Source organism: Leuciscus leuciscus (assembly GCF_965113295.1).
Source record: "Leuciscus leuciscus genome assembly, chromosome: 21".
Taxonomy (NCBI): domain Eukaryota; kingdom Metazoa; phylum Chordata; class Actinopteri; order Cypriniformes; family Leuciscidae; genus Leuciscus; species Leuciscus leuciscus.
In genome coordinates, this window is record NC_138745.1 from 6,244,296 (window position 1) to 6,258,890 (window position 14,595).

At 37.6% G+C, this 14,595-nt stretch overlaps 1 protein-coding gene across 1 annotated transcript; it reads right to left on the reverse strand.

The window, feature by feature from the left end:
- Nucleotides 1-5,808: 5,808 nt before the first annotated feature.
- LOC309485083 (carbonic anhydrase 4-like) lies at nucleotides 5,809-10,057 on the reverse strand (the record flags this gene model as incomplete). Its single annotated transcript, XM_082151679.1, has 8 exons — nucleotides 5,809-6,455; nucleotides 6,585-6,751; nucleotides 7,969-8,041; nucleotides 8,147-8,248; nucleotides 8,346-8,497; nucleotides 9,516-9,686; nucleotides 9,815-9,841; nucleotides 9,985-10,057. The coding sequence occupies 8 exons, from the start codon at nucleotides 10,055-10,057 to the stop codon at nucleotides 6,267-6,269; spliced, it is 954 nt and encodes a 317-aa protein (XP_082007805.1). The 3' UTR covers nucleotides 5,809-6,266.
- Nucleotides 10,058-14,595: the final 4,538 nt, after the last annotated feature.

The following is a 14,595-nucleotide window of genomic DNA, read 5'->3' on the forward strand; positions in this document are numbered from 1 at the left end:
TAATTGATTTTAATTTAATTACTGAATTAGAAAATAGAACAAACTAAAGTATTTTTATACAATTTTTTTCATTATATTTTTTACATTACATTTTTACAGCTTATAAAGGCCTGTCACTTTTTACACAAAGAACATCCATGGAACCTTTCAAATGCACAAAAGGTTCTTTAAATTATAAAAAAATTCCACACACACTGACTTTTTTTACTGCTGTGAATAACGTCTATTAAGTCATTCAACTGTGCTCTCAGAAATACAGTTATATTTAGCTACCAAGAGCCTTCAAGTCATCTCTCACCACAGGTGTAATCCACATTCTGAGAGTTGGGTTTGGAGTTCAAAATCGGATCCCTTATCGCACTTAATACCCGTCACTTATTAATCTTCACTTCTGCCTGCTATCGCCCTTGATTGCTGGCTTTCAACGTCATGATAATAATAATAAATATAGCTGCAAGCAGCAATTATCGGGGCCAAGCGCAAGCAGATGACAGCATATGCCAACATGGCTGAAGGTGTCAGACCAACTGCAACAATGAGCAATTAAATACATTTAAAGAGGATTTTAGGCGAAATGGCTGAAAAATCGTATAAAAAGTCATTCAAAATACGATTATCACTTTCGACCAATAGGTGGCGTAGTTACAAAACTGATGTGATGTGGTTAGAGTGAAGTGACAATGACACATACAAAGTTTGGTGTCAATATGTCAAGGCATTGCAGAGATAAAGCCTGAATAGTCCTTTTGGCATCATGCCTCAACTTTGCTGCTATGCTATACGAAAACGGTTTCGTCTATCGACACGAAATCCATAACTTTTAGTTGGCAAAGTCTGGAGATGATACGATTCGATTTTGGTGAAAATCGGACAAACGGTCTAGGAGGAGTTCGAAAAAGTAGGTTTTGACTGAAAATCAAGATGGCGGACAGGAAGTTCAGCCAAATAAGGAAAACTTGGTATCTATGTTCTCGGCTTGACCCAAGGAATCTATTAAGACCAGTGGCATTTCAAAAGCCAGATTTATTCAAAAGTTATTAGCCTTTTTGGAAAATTTGTCATAACAATTGATCACTAGGTGGCGCTGTCTCGAAATAGTTTGGGTACCTTCAGGGGATGGTGCTGATGGCATATTCTGAGTTTCATAATATTACACCAATGCATTTGTTAAGTATATAATTTTAATTCACAAAACTGTATTGAAGTCAATGGGAATTTCATGTTTTGTTCTGTTATAGCGCCACCAAGAGACTCAGTCCCACCATTTTTTTTATGTGTCCTCAGAGTGAGCCCATGCATATGTGTGTCAATTTTGGTCAAAATATCTCAATTCACTTCGGAGTTATAGACATTTATATGAAAAAACATGTAAAAAATGACTGACACATGACTTTGATTGGATTTTACTACCCCTTACTATCAATATTTTCGCATTTGGGCATTGGCATTTAGCTATCGACCTATGTTTCCAAACTTCTGACGGTGGTTTCGTCTCGATCGGACTAGCGGTTTCGAAGATATAGCCAAATGTTTTTTAAGCGCTAAATCACAACGCTACACAAACCGTAAGGCAAAACCTAGAATGTTTGGTATCGTTGGACTCGGCAACGATTCAGGAGTCTAAAGAGATGACTGTTGTGAAAATAAGTCGACCACACCCAAAGTTATAAGCATTTGGGGAAAAAAATTCCCAACTAGGTGGCGCTGTTTCGAAACTTCTCAGGCTCCTTCAGGACATCGTGCTGATGACCCATACTGAGTTTCGTAACAATCCGTTCATGCGTTCATAAAATACAGCATTTTAGCACATAATTCAAAATGGCCGACAGCCAAAATGACTGATCTGGGAAGATTGGATATCAGTCGACTCAGCATGACGCCCTGAATCTAACGAGACCACTTTTATGATTTTTGGACAAACCATTCAGAAGTTATAAGCAAAAACAGCCATTTTTCATATCTCCGGACCAGTAGGTGGCACTGCGCCGAAACGCAGCATGTAGCCTCAAGTCATGCTTGTGATGATATGTACCAAGTTTGGTCTGAATACGACAAAGCGTTGCGGAGATACAGGCTTGTGTCTATTTTCGCAAGCGCTACGTAAAATTTGTTTGCGCTGTATTCGAGAACGGTTTGATGAATCAACACGAATTCCATAACTTTTTGTCGGCATGGTATGAAGATGATCTGATTCAATTTTCGTGGAAATTGGAGCAACGGCCTAGGAGGAGTTCAAAAAAGTAGCTGTTTTGGAAAATTCAAGATGGTGGCCATATTTTATGACGGAAAATTACGTCATAGGGTGCAATCGAACAGTCATGAGCTCACGAATCAGAGGAAAAAGGAATTTTGTTGTTTGACTTTACGGTTAAAAAGTTATTAGCAAAATAAAAGTGAAAATTTGGACAGGTGGTGGCGCTAGAGGGAATGACTTAGAAACACCAAAATTGGTGTATTTAATGTTGGGACTGTCCTCTATCAGAATGTCAAACCAAAACAACTTTCCCGCAATCGGTTCTATGGGCTGCCATAGACTCCCAGTCGGAAGAAGGAAGAATAATAATAATAGGAACGGGAACAGATACAATAGGTGCCTAGCACCTTCGGTGCTTGGCCCCTAATAACAATTCATTACATTTATATAGCGCTTTTCTCAGCACTCAAAGCGCTTTACATAGAAGGGGGGAATCTCCTCACCACCAATGTGCAGCATCCACTTGGATGATGCGACGGCAGCCATATTGCGCCAGAACGCCCACCACACACCAGCTTACTGGTGGAGAGGAGACAGTGATGAAGCCAATCAGTATGAGGATGATTAGGAGGCCATGATGGACAGAGGCCACTGGGCAAATTTGGCCAGGATGCCGGGGTTACACCCCTACTCTTTCGAAAGACATCCTGGGATTTTTAATGACCACAGAGAGTCAGGACCTCGGTTTTACGTCTCATCCGAAGGACGGATGACTGATTGGATGGAGTAGCCTACATGCACAACTGGTTTTGTTTTTGAACCAATTAGCCTCTAAAATTATGAAAACCACCAAACTGACCTCAAACCAGTCCAAAAACAATGACAAAAGAAATAACAAAAAAATATAGCTTACTAGGCCTACCACTGATCTAAGATGAAATATGAAACTAAAACTGCCAGTAGCTTTTTTTTTTTAACTGCCACTAGGTGGTGGTATGTCACTGAGTCATTTATTTAATTGATTTTTTTTTTTTTTTTTTTTTTACAGCTGATTCATTCAGTAGCAAGGCAAGTGAAGGGGTCACCGAATCATTCACTGCGTCCGAAGTCGCGTACTGTCTGACTCTGAGCAGGTACTACATTTGAATTTGAACTTACTTCGCGACCGTTAAAAAAGTATGTTCTATAGTGTGAATATGGGTAGTATGAATGAAATTCAGACGTACTACATCCGCAATGTTGTTACTGTTGCCTGACCTACTGTACCAGCTTCAGTTGTGTCGCTTCACTTCCATTCATAAATCCTCTCCCGTGGCCTCATGGGATAGTAAAGTATCCATCGAACGCACACTTCAGAATCTCGAAGGAAGTAGTAAGTTATCCGGAAACATTTCGCATACTATTTTTCGAATACTATGTATTCGGACATACTACTCTTTTGGCGTACTGCATACTATATAGTAGGGAAGTATTCAATTTTGGATGCAGCGATTGACTAACTTGATTTGTTCATAAATGCTAAATTCATTAACGAAACGCCGCTGTTGCTCGGGTATGCGCAATGGTGGCTTTGTTGGGAGCAAAAAACAGACAAAAGTGTCTCAAGCACTCAAAAGCTTTCAGCAGGGAGAGGGAATGCTGGTTCTTGAGTGTTGCCCTGCGTCTCAATGTCCATACTATCCATCCTAAACAGTATGTGAGATTAGTGTGCCCCAAAGCATAGTATGTTGAAAAGTGAATGCCAGAAGTCCCTGGATGGTCTACTATTTCCTGTAGATTTTCAAAGTGTGGATCCGTGCATGCTATAAAGGCTAATGTTGCCCACAACCCATTGCGCTTTGGAGGAGGAACTACAAACACTGAGTAAAAAGTGATAAAAAACGTGACTAGTCTAGAAGTGACTAGAAGTTACTAATCAAAGCTTAACCTGATAAAAAAATATTTATTTCATGTTATCCGTGTTATATTTCATCCGCAATAACAATGTGGACTTTTATGATCCGTTTGACCATTAACTTTTAAATGCATCAATATGCATTAATATGAGGAGAGTTCTCTGCATGAAAGACTCACGACTGCAGATCAACGTGCTTCAGCATTTCTCTCCAATATGGTAGGAAATGAAATGTGGAGGACTTTAACTGTGACAAGATGACTGACAGACCACTTCAAGGTGACAGGATGCGACAGAGAGCCACCGTTAAAGACGCAATTATGACCTGATAGTATGTCCCAAAGTTTGTCTACTCGCTTGCTACTCACTCAAAAGTATGTACTTTTTCTTCACAAAAAGAGTGAATACTTTTAGGGCGTACAATAAGTAGGCACAGCAAATGTTTACAACGGAACTAAATGAACACTGAACTGACTTCAGCTGAACAATGACACTTTTTTTTTTTTTTGAGTTGCTTTATAGCCAAATTGAACTATGTTTGCATCACTGAATCATTACTTTACTGTTGTAAAGCTGCTTTGAAACAATCTGTAGCCTATTGTATAAAGCACTTTAAAAAATAAAGGTGACTTGACTATGCAGGACACGTGCTTTAGGCTATCAGATAATTAAGGTCAGTTTGGTTTTGGTGAATGAGGTGTAACAGGTCTCCACCTCCAGAAGACATACAGCTTTGATGAATAGCCTTCCAAAAGCAATTAATGTCAATTGATATTTTTCAGGCGCGGAGCCCGCTGGGGCCAGTTGCATAAATGTAGCCACTATGTTAAGACCGTGTCTTAAGAACTAGTTTGACCAACTAGCAGTTAGACAAGATATTATCTTACTCACAGCTCCCTGTTTTATACAGTTCATAACCAATGATCTCATTCACATGTGTCTTCCTCCTTTTCCTTTTTGGCTCATCTTAAAACTCTTACTATAATTGTTTCAATAACTTCTTGGTGTTGCTATCTTCTTCTCACTAAATGTTATCAGATTATTACTTCACTTGATAATACTTTAAAAAGTTTTCTAAAATTGATAAAGCATACATATTAAAAGGAATACATAGCCCACATGATGTAGGCATTATATCTGAGGTACAATGGAGAGGCTGATGCTTGTTAATGATAATAACTAAACACCGAACTCACATAGACTTAACAGTGTCTTATTTCCGCTCATATTGCCCAAATCATACCACCAAATATATACTGCATTTCTAATGAAAAAATATATAGGCCTGTCAATTTTCAATCTCAACAGAAGAAAAAAATAAATATGTGAACAAAATGCAAGTTTAGTTTCTAAAAAAAATGCTTAATGTTAAATGTGTTTCTGTAAATAGGCCTAAATGAAATCTGTTAATATAAAGTGAAAATGCAGAAAATTTGGACTAAACCTCTCATTTCATATGGATTAGTTTTGCGATCTCTTTATGAACTTTTTGAAGTTTCAAAGTGTCAGTTGTGTTGCTGTCAATGGAGGGACAGAAATCTCTTAGATTTCATCAAAAAGATCTTCATTTGTGTTCCGAAGATGAACAAAGGTCTTAGGCTACAGGTTTGGAACAACTTGAAGGTGAGTAAATTATGACAGAATTTTCATGTTTGGGTGAACTATCCCTTTAAATGGTAGTATATACGCGCACACACACAAGCATTTTGACTGGGAGACATTTTGTTATTAAACAGCAAACATTTATTGATTTAATTTTAATAACTGAGGTCTGTCATAGCTGTCATGCTTTAGACATTTAAAACATAAATCCTCTAAAATACTACAGAATCATCTAATGTTAAATATAATTACAGATACCATAGGTTTCATATAAAACATTAGCAGTGTTTTTGGATTTTATCCTATTCTAACTCTAGGCCTCATGTTATTGTGACAGATAGCAATACGTAAAGTATTGTGACAGATAGCAAATTGTGCGTTTAAAAATACAATGGGTAGAATTACGAACAGTCAAGTATCATCAAAATAAGATGATACAAGAGACAAAATTAAAATATTACAGAAAACATCAACTATGATCAAACATGATCAATAAAGCTGACACATAATGTACAAGAGAAATCTATTGAATCAAACAAGCTAATATTGGTGTGAACAAAAACACAAATGTATTTTTTACAGCCAACACAAACTTGACAAGAGAAGGACTGTGATGATAGATATAGTGGATGTGGTCGCAGATGAAGGTTTTACCTCCTGTGATGTCACAACTCTGCCATTCAAGGGCTGAACTCCTCTGAAGTTGTTGGTCGTCAGAACTGAAGGGCTTGCTTTGAAAAAGGTAGATGTGCTGAAGCGGTTGATCTGTTTGGAGGAATAAATTCAACTGAGTGACTTTTAGGTTTTAACTCAGAATATGAAAAATGTTGCCATCTAGTAATAGACGTATATGATTTTTATGAATTACTCTACTATAGAGTTGCCTTGACTTACAAAGTCCTGGCTGACTTTGATGGTATCTTTGAACACAGTCCAGATCACAGCTTCATTGCAGTTGGGTGTGGTTAGGGAGCCTTGATACCGGTAATATTTAGTCCTGTTCACCCCTTCAAGCAGACTGTCCATTGTGATTTGATTCATGATGTCTGTGGTTGTAGCACCTAGATACACAAAAACGTCAAGAGGGTGTAAGGAAACTACTTGGCCGTCTTCAGTTTTGTGCTAATTTGTTGTTAAATCATATCAGTTAAGAGAAATTAACAAAATATACCACGTTTTTAATGGTGTGAATTGCAAGACTCTTCATACTGATAAAAAGATTCTGTTACGTGCTTGATGTTAGAGGTATGATTGCATACCATTTAAGTGAGATATAATTGCTGCAGCATGTGAAATAAACAGAAATAACCGATAAAAAAGAATAACGTACAGAACTGAGAACAATTTATCAGAAAAAAATGCAGTGTGTGAACAAGTTACAAAACAATATAAATAAAATAGAATACAAACATAAAAAAAAAAACAAGTGTCACCAAATTGAAGAAGAGATTAAAAAAAAAAATTCCCGTAACTGATAACCCAAAAACCACAAAATTAACTAGAAATTGTAGAAACAAAACCAAAATCTTCAATGTATTTGACGCTTTACATTAACTACGCTAACTAAAACCAAAAATACAAAAAGTGTATTTTTTTAGATCACTCTTAACCTAACGAACAATGAAGATATAATTGTAGATGTTTGCAAATTGCTGTAAGAACACCAATCGACAGAATTAGAAAGGGGCACAAACCGGCAACGTATAGTGGTAAACAAGTAGTAAATTCAGAATTAGGTAATTGACAAAACAAACATGTTCAAGTGGCAAGACCACAAACACACCACGTTCATAACTTTGGCTAATCAAGAACAAATACTACACGAATTTAGGCTCTGATAATGTCTGATGTTGCACTTAACACAAGACTCAATTACTAACACTGAATCAGTGAAGACTGTCAAACTGAGATAATATTTGCAATATATCGTTAACCAAAGTATGAAGATCACATGGCAAACATCGCTTTCACAGAATTGAGTGAAGTCTGACGCTGATCTGGCTCACTACTCAAAAAGGAAAAATCTGTCAACATTGTTGTTCCAAAACCTTTATGACTTTCTTTTTTCTGTGGAAAACAAAAGAAGGTATTTCTCTATGATTTGTGCCTGAATGCCATTGTTGTTTTGGACCACACTGACACTCAAAGTATGGACAAAAACAGTTGAAACATTCTTCAAAATATCTTATATTGTGTTTCAATGGGGAACGACATGAAGGTGAGGAGTGACAAAATGTTCATTTCTGGGTAAACTTTCAACAACAAACTATTTCTTTACCTGAAAAAGAGATCTGTGTCAAAAAGGATGTTAGGATATCCCAACTTGTTGTTTTGTTTTGTTCATTGGTTGCCTGTTGGTTAAATAAAAATACATACACATGAGCACACAACTAAGCCATGAATATACTTTAAGGTTTGCGCTTGACTCTGGATATAATAAACGTGGTCTTGCTCACCTCAATAAAGAAACCAAGAACAGCCAATCCTGTGCTGTCATTAGCAGCAAGAGCAGCTGCCACACTCCCGTTGTATTTTGAATGGACATTCACAATGTGCAGCTGAGAGACAGAATCAGACGTATAAAGATAATGCATTTGGGATAATGCTATGTGGAATAATGCAATGCATTTGCAGGGAAAATGAATTAATTCATACCTCCATTAGGTATTGTTTGCCATCCACAGTGTGTTCGGAGCCAGGCGAAGAGCTGCCATTACCCCAGTGGAGATGGAATTGTTTAGTGTTGTATAGACCTGGAAGATCACCTCCTTGCACTGTCATTTTATCATCATCCAGGTTGACCACCACTGTGAAGACAATGGACATATTAGATACAAGGTCCAGGACATGGAATACAGTGACGTTGTGCATCACTGATGCTTTATCTGCGCTTTATTTTTCAATTAAGAACAGACGCGGCCATTTGTAATTGTAACTTTAATGCGTCTAAGGCTTCCGGTATCATTCGCTTCTGGCTATTTTTAGCTGTACAAATCGTTATGCTGCTTGATATTGCATACTGGTATTATATAGTGTATTATTATATATATTATTTCCTTATTAGGCTATATATATTTCCTTATAACGGCTAATAAATCGAAAGTCTTGCACATTCACAGAAAACACCTTACTTCTGCGCGTTGAACAATAAGGTGAATACCTCTTTTACAACTTTAAAGGGGTCCTTGATTATGATTTAACTTTTTTAACTTTAGTTAGTGTGTAATGTTGCTGTTTGAGCATAAAAAACATCTGCAAAGTTACGACGCTCAAAGTTCGAAGCTATAACCAATCGTACGACAACCATGTCATATTTCGGAAGCAGGGGCTTCATCAAAAACGACGCGTTCATCCAGGGGAGAGAGAGGAGCTGTAATAGGCTAATATAAAATATGTGAAAAATAATGTTTAGTTTTTTTTTTAACAATCAAGCATTCTGTAGCCTACACCCTAAAAACAAAATCAAGACTTCGTAAAAGGGCATACAATTACCACTTTAATTTGCCTCTATGTAGCCTAGTCAGTGAGTCTCATGGAATGAACAAAAAGAGGAATCAAATATCTTTTATCCTTCTGTTATCTATCAGTTTATCACCTAGTTCTCAGTTTTGTATACTTTTCTGGAGCTTTTTAATGTGAAACCTCTCATGTTACCGTCTCTTAAGGATTGATCGCTTTTGTTATTAGGGAGGCTATAGTAGCCTCCTATTCCTCATTCGGAAGCCAATTTGAATAAATCTGCTAGTCTAAATAAATGTAGCGACTAGGCTATATTTTGTAAAGACGAAAAAAATGTGTTTTATCCCAGTGCTCCTGGCTCCTTACCAGAGTCGCCTGAGTTAGTAATTGACAGGAAGGTGGAGTTGTCATCAAAACCAGTGAAGTTAAATGAGGTCAGGTTAGGATTTCGCTGAACATTTGTAGTCACGATATTAATGGGAGATTGGCTGGATCCATTGCAGGATTGTGGAGCAATTTGGGACCAGGTGTTAAAATCTATTACAAATTAGGGATAGAAAAAAAATCTACTTCAGAACAAGTTTTAAATATATACAATTTTATAATAAGATTAATATTAACTTTTATACAGTGGAATATTTTATGATATAATAAATCACACTTACTGCATGTTGGCTTGTGATAGCACCAATCTGTTTAGGTTTAAAGGAAAGCATTAATAAATATAACAAATGAAAGAGCAGAATTTCCATTTAAAAAAAAGTTTCAAGCGCCTTTAGTGCCTATTTTAATAGGAGTTGTCCTTTTTAGGAGTAAATTAACTTGAGTTACTCACCCACTGAAGAGCCCACGCTGTGGACGGAGGGACACAGGAGAGCAGCAAGGAAAGTTACCAGCAAGACAATCATCTAAATCAAACAAGAAATCATTACAATGACAATCAATGCTGCTAACAGAATTTAACCTTAAGTTAATTGAATTTGATATGAGAAACGAAATAAATCAAGAATAGGTAGTTATAGTCTTACATCTTCTACTTGATTCACCTGTCGGTATGCTGAAAATGAATGTCTTCTTCCCCTCCTTTAATACTCTTCTCAGCTCACCTGTAGTGGGTGTGTCACTTCCATGCGTTTCATCCACTCGGCTACATTCCGATCAAACGCGTGATCCCATTATCATTGATCTTTTAAACTTTTAAACAGCAGTCAATAGGCCACTTTATTTATCTAATCGCGTTCCTATCTTCCAGCATCACTTCGGTCACGTTCTCCAACTCTCTGACGGGAGAAAGCACGGTTTTGCAATCTCGGGAATGATCAGAATCAGATGAATGATGTCAGTTGATTTATATCCTACTTGTCAGTTTAAATGTTTTTTTACATAAACTCTTTAATGTTCATCTTTTGATGCTTCTCATCTTTAACACATAATTGGTCAATCGTTTTTGCCCATAAAAGCAGTCAATATCCAACTCGGTAGATCTTATGAGAAAACGTCATTTTTCGATGCGATTTCGAATTTGTGCAACTGTGATAAAAGATCCATTTAAAAATTCAAAATATCTGTATAAAATAATAAAACATTTGCGATTCTTATGTTTCTTGCAAAAATCTGAATAATATCATCAGAAAATATCATCAGAATAAACAGATACTTTTGAATGAATGTCAAAGGTGAAAGATGCTTCCAGAACCAGATGGTGGAAGTCATGATATATCTGGGCTTAATGGGACCATGCAACCCAGAAAAACCTTAAGAGGTAGGCCTAACAATAAAATACAGGTAAAAGTCAGGTAAGAGAGAAGGCAGTGCCAGTGCAGGAGATCTTATGTAAGAGACAAAGATATTATGTAAGATTTTTAGAACAAAATGAATGCAAATTTCAGCATACCGACAGTGGTGCGTAAGCAGATCGTATTCATATTCATATTAATTCTTTATTGTCCTCGTTAGAGGAAATATGTTTTCACAGACTAAACCAGGACCAACATTCAACACACATAACATGAACATACCACACAAAATTTTGTTCACATAAATAGACATATTGCACACAATATATATATATATTTTTTTTTTAATAAATTCCATTAGATAAGTTAGGCATTCTTTGAAATCAACGCTCTTATAGCTGAGATAAAACTTTTCCCTAGCCGTGATTTTTTTTATGGGGTAGCTGTCTGTAGCTGCGGCCTGAGGGAAGAAGGGTAAAATATGAGTTTTGGCTGGAGGGTGGCTGGGGTTTTGCACAATGGTGTTTGCTCTACGAATGGTAGCAGCGTCAATGAGAGCCGGCAAGTTGGGTGTGGGAAGACCAATTATTTTTGAAGAAGTGTTAGTGATTTTAAGGAGCTTGTTTCTATTAGTGAGAGAAACTGAAATAGCAGGTGGCACAATAAGAGGATGGGTTCAATGATACTACGGTACAAAAGAAGAAGAAGGTGTGGTTTTACTGAGAAAGTCCTGAGTTTACGTATGACAAATAGTCTCTGTTGGCAGCGCCTATGAATGTCTGTGAGTGGTGGAGAGTTTTTGCCGTGTGCCCAGGATAAGTTCCTTTGTTTTAGTAATGTTAAGGAGGAGATGACTGTCTGTAGCCTACACCAATGAGTGAAATGGGCTACAGATTGGTGATATGCTGTAACTGATTTGGTGCCGGTGAGGAGGGCGAGTATGGCTGTGTCATCCGAGTATTTGAAATACTTTGTGATGTCGGAGGGACTACGGCAGTCGTTAATATATAGTGTGTAGAGGAAGGGACTAAGGACGCAGCCTTGAGGGACTCCAGTGTTGACAGTAATGGTGGAGGATGTTACACCCACCCTTACTGCCTGTGGTCTGTCACTGAGAAAATTATAGATCCAGTGGATGAAAAGAGGAGGCACGTGAAGATGGTGGAGTTTGGTTATCATGATGTGGCGTTGAATCGTATTGAAGGCGGAACTGAAGTCTATAAAGAGAATCCTGGCATAATGGCCGGGATAATCTAGATGTTGGAGGAGGGTATGAAGGAGGCAAGCAACAGCATCCTGTGTTCCTCTTTTGGCCTTGTAGGCAAAATGGTAAGGATCCAGCTGTGGGCAGACAACCGGAAGGATAGTGTTTAGTACCAGTTTAATGGTAAGGATCCAGCTGTGGGCAGACAACCGGAAGGATAGTGTTTAGTACCAGTTTAGTACAACTCTCAGTGAAAGCCAATCTTTGTGATTAAATGCTTGTTGTTTCTTCTTGAGTTTGAGTTTTATTTGGCAGGTCATCCATGGTCTCGATTTAGGATATCTTTTAACAGTTTTGACTGAAATGCTGGTTGCCATGCAAAACTTGATGTAATCAGTTATTGTCTCCGTTTTTAAAGCCGGGTCGCCATCAAAAATACTCCAGTCTGTACATGCAAATGACCCCTGGAGTTGTGCAGTTGTGTCCTCTGTCCACTGGGTGATGCTGTAGGTAGCTGGCTTTTCTCTCTTCAGCATTTGTCTATATTGCGGAAACAAAAAGACGATGTTGTGATATAAGCATTGTTTACGTCCCCGTAGCACAAATCCAACACATTATCTTTTCTTGTGGGGGAATCAACATACTGCTTAAAGGATGGGAGGACACTGTGCAACTTGCAGCTATTAAAATCCCCCATAATAAACACCGGAGCCTCAGGATATTTATTCAACATAGCATGAACATTATGGGCTACTAACTCAGCTGCCGTGTTGGTGTTAACACCAGGCGGAATGTAAACACAGCTGATAACCAGCGTGGGAAATTCCCGAGGGAGATAGAAAACGTATGAAATGAGATCATATGAATTTATACGAATTCGTACAAAAACGTATAGCCGTCTTTCCACTGCACACGACATTCGCATACGATTGTCGCATTTCGCCCCCTAGTGTCAGTCGCACGGAACCTTGAAATTGGCCGTGAAGCAACCGTTACCCTCGGCTATTCACAATGGTAAAATGAATGATTTTAATGCATGTAATGCATGCATGAATATATCCACAGAAAACAAATGACCCTCAATACATCTAAAATAAAAACAGTAGATTTTAGAGCTAATCAATATAAATATTGATTTAATAATTATAAAATATTTTTTCTGCCATAATTATTAATAACCGACACATTTTACATAAATAGCGTTTACATAATGACGTTAAAGTGTTAAAATATTGATTAGAATACATCACATCCGGTCGACCGGTCGCATATGTTCTAGCCGCAGAAGTTCAGATATTTCAACGCATCCGAAGCTCGAATCGGATCCAAAATTTCCCATATGCATATGATCGGAACTCCACGCAGCTCCCGTACTACTGTCCAGTGGAAATGAATGACTTCCGGTCCGACGGCTGTCGTTTGTCGTGTGCAGTGCAGTGGAAAGGAGGCTTGAACAAGATCATACGAATTCATATGATGAATTCATAATCCAATTCGCCAAAACGTACCTGAGGAGCAGACAGAGAGAATAGACGTAACGATGACAATGGTCAAATACTGAAATATTCCGTATACTTTGGGCATCCAGGCTCCAGCATTCATCTAAAGTACAATGACCACTTTTTACTTTTGTATGAGCTGTATGAGATACCTGAGATACAAATGTGCTATAGTATAACGAGTGTTTTCACATACAAAAGGTTTAATTTCTCAAGCAATAAACCACATTGTCATTATTACTGTGATCACAATGCTTTTGCAGTAATTATAGCTGCTCATTTTAAGGATAAAACATTCCATAATGCAAATGTGTCCCACCTCAGACAAATCTGATGGGTGTCATAATTTCAATTTGATTCATGTCCAGACTTATGCTGGGATGGTCTATGAAACTGAACTCCTAAAAAAAGGAAGTATAATAAAGCCAGAAATGCAGGCTCACCCAAGTCACCAGCCTCTGCTTGTCATTCATTAAAACACCAGCCAGCCAGTTAAAAGCTGTGTATATATACAGATTTTTTTCTTTCTTTTTTTTTTTTCTTCAGTTAGCTAAGGTTAATTTATTTTTATTCGTTATCCAAATCTGAATCCAATTCTCTCTTTTTGCTTTTAGTCATGCAGATATACAGAACAGAAAATGGCAGGATGAAAAGGGGGACAGAAAAGATTCTTACCTTCATTGTCACAAGCTTAACACATGATTTTAGCTACATGCCGCTCTGAGTCACTGTATCTAACAGTTTGATCTGTTTCAGTCTCTTGACTTATCGACAACAGGTTCTAATGTGCATGACTGACTATTTGAAATCTTGCATACGATCTTTGTTAGCGATCTTGCATGGCACTGCCTTCTCTTTCCGGATTTTGTAAAGTTTTTCTGCTTAGCATGGTCCCATTAACCCCTGCTGATATACCCCTGTCATAACTCCCACCATTTAGTCCTGAAAGCATCTTTCACTAGTTAACTAGTTGCTTATTAGCATGCATATTTATAAGATATTGGCTG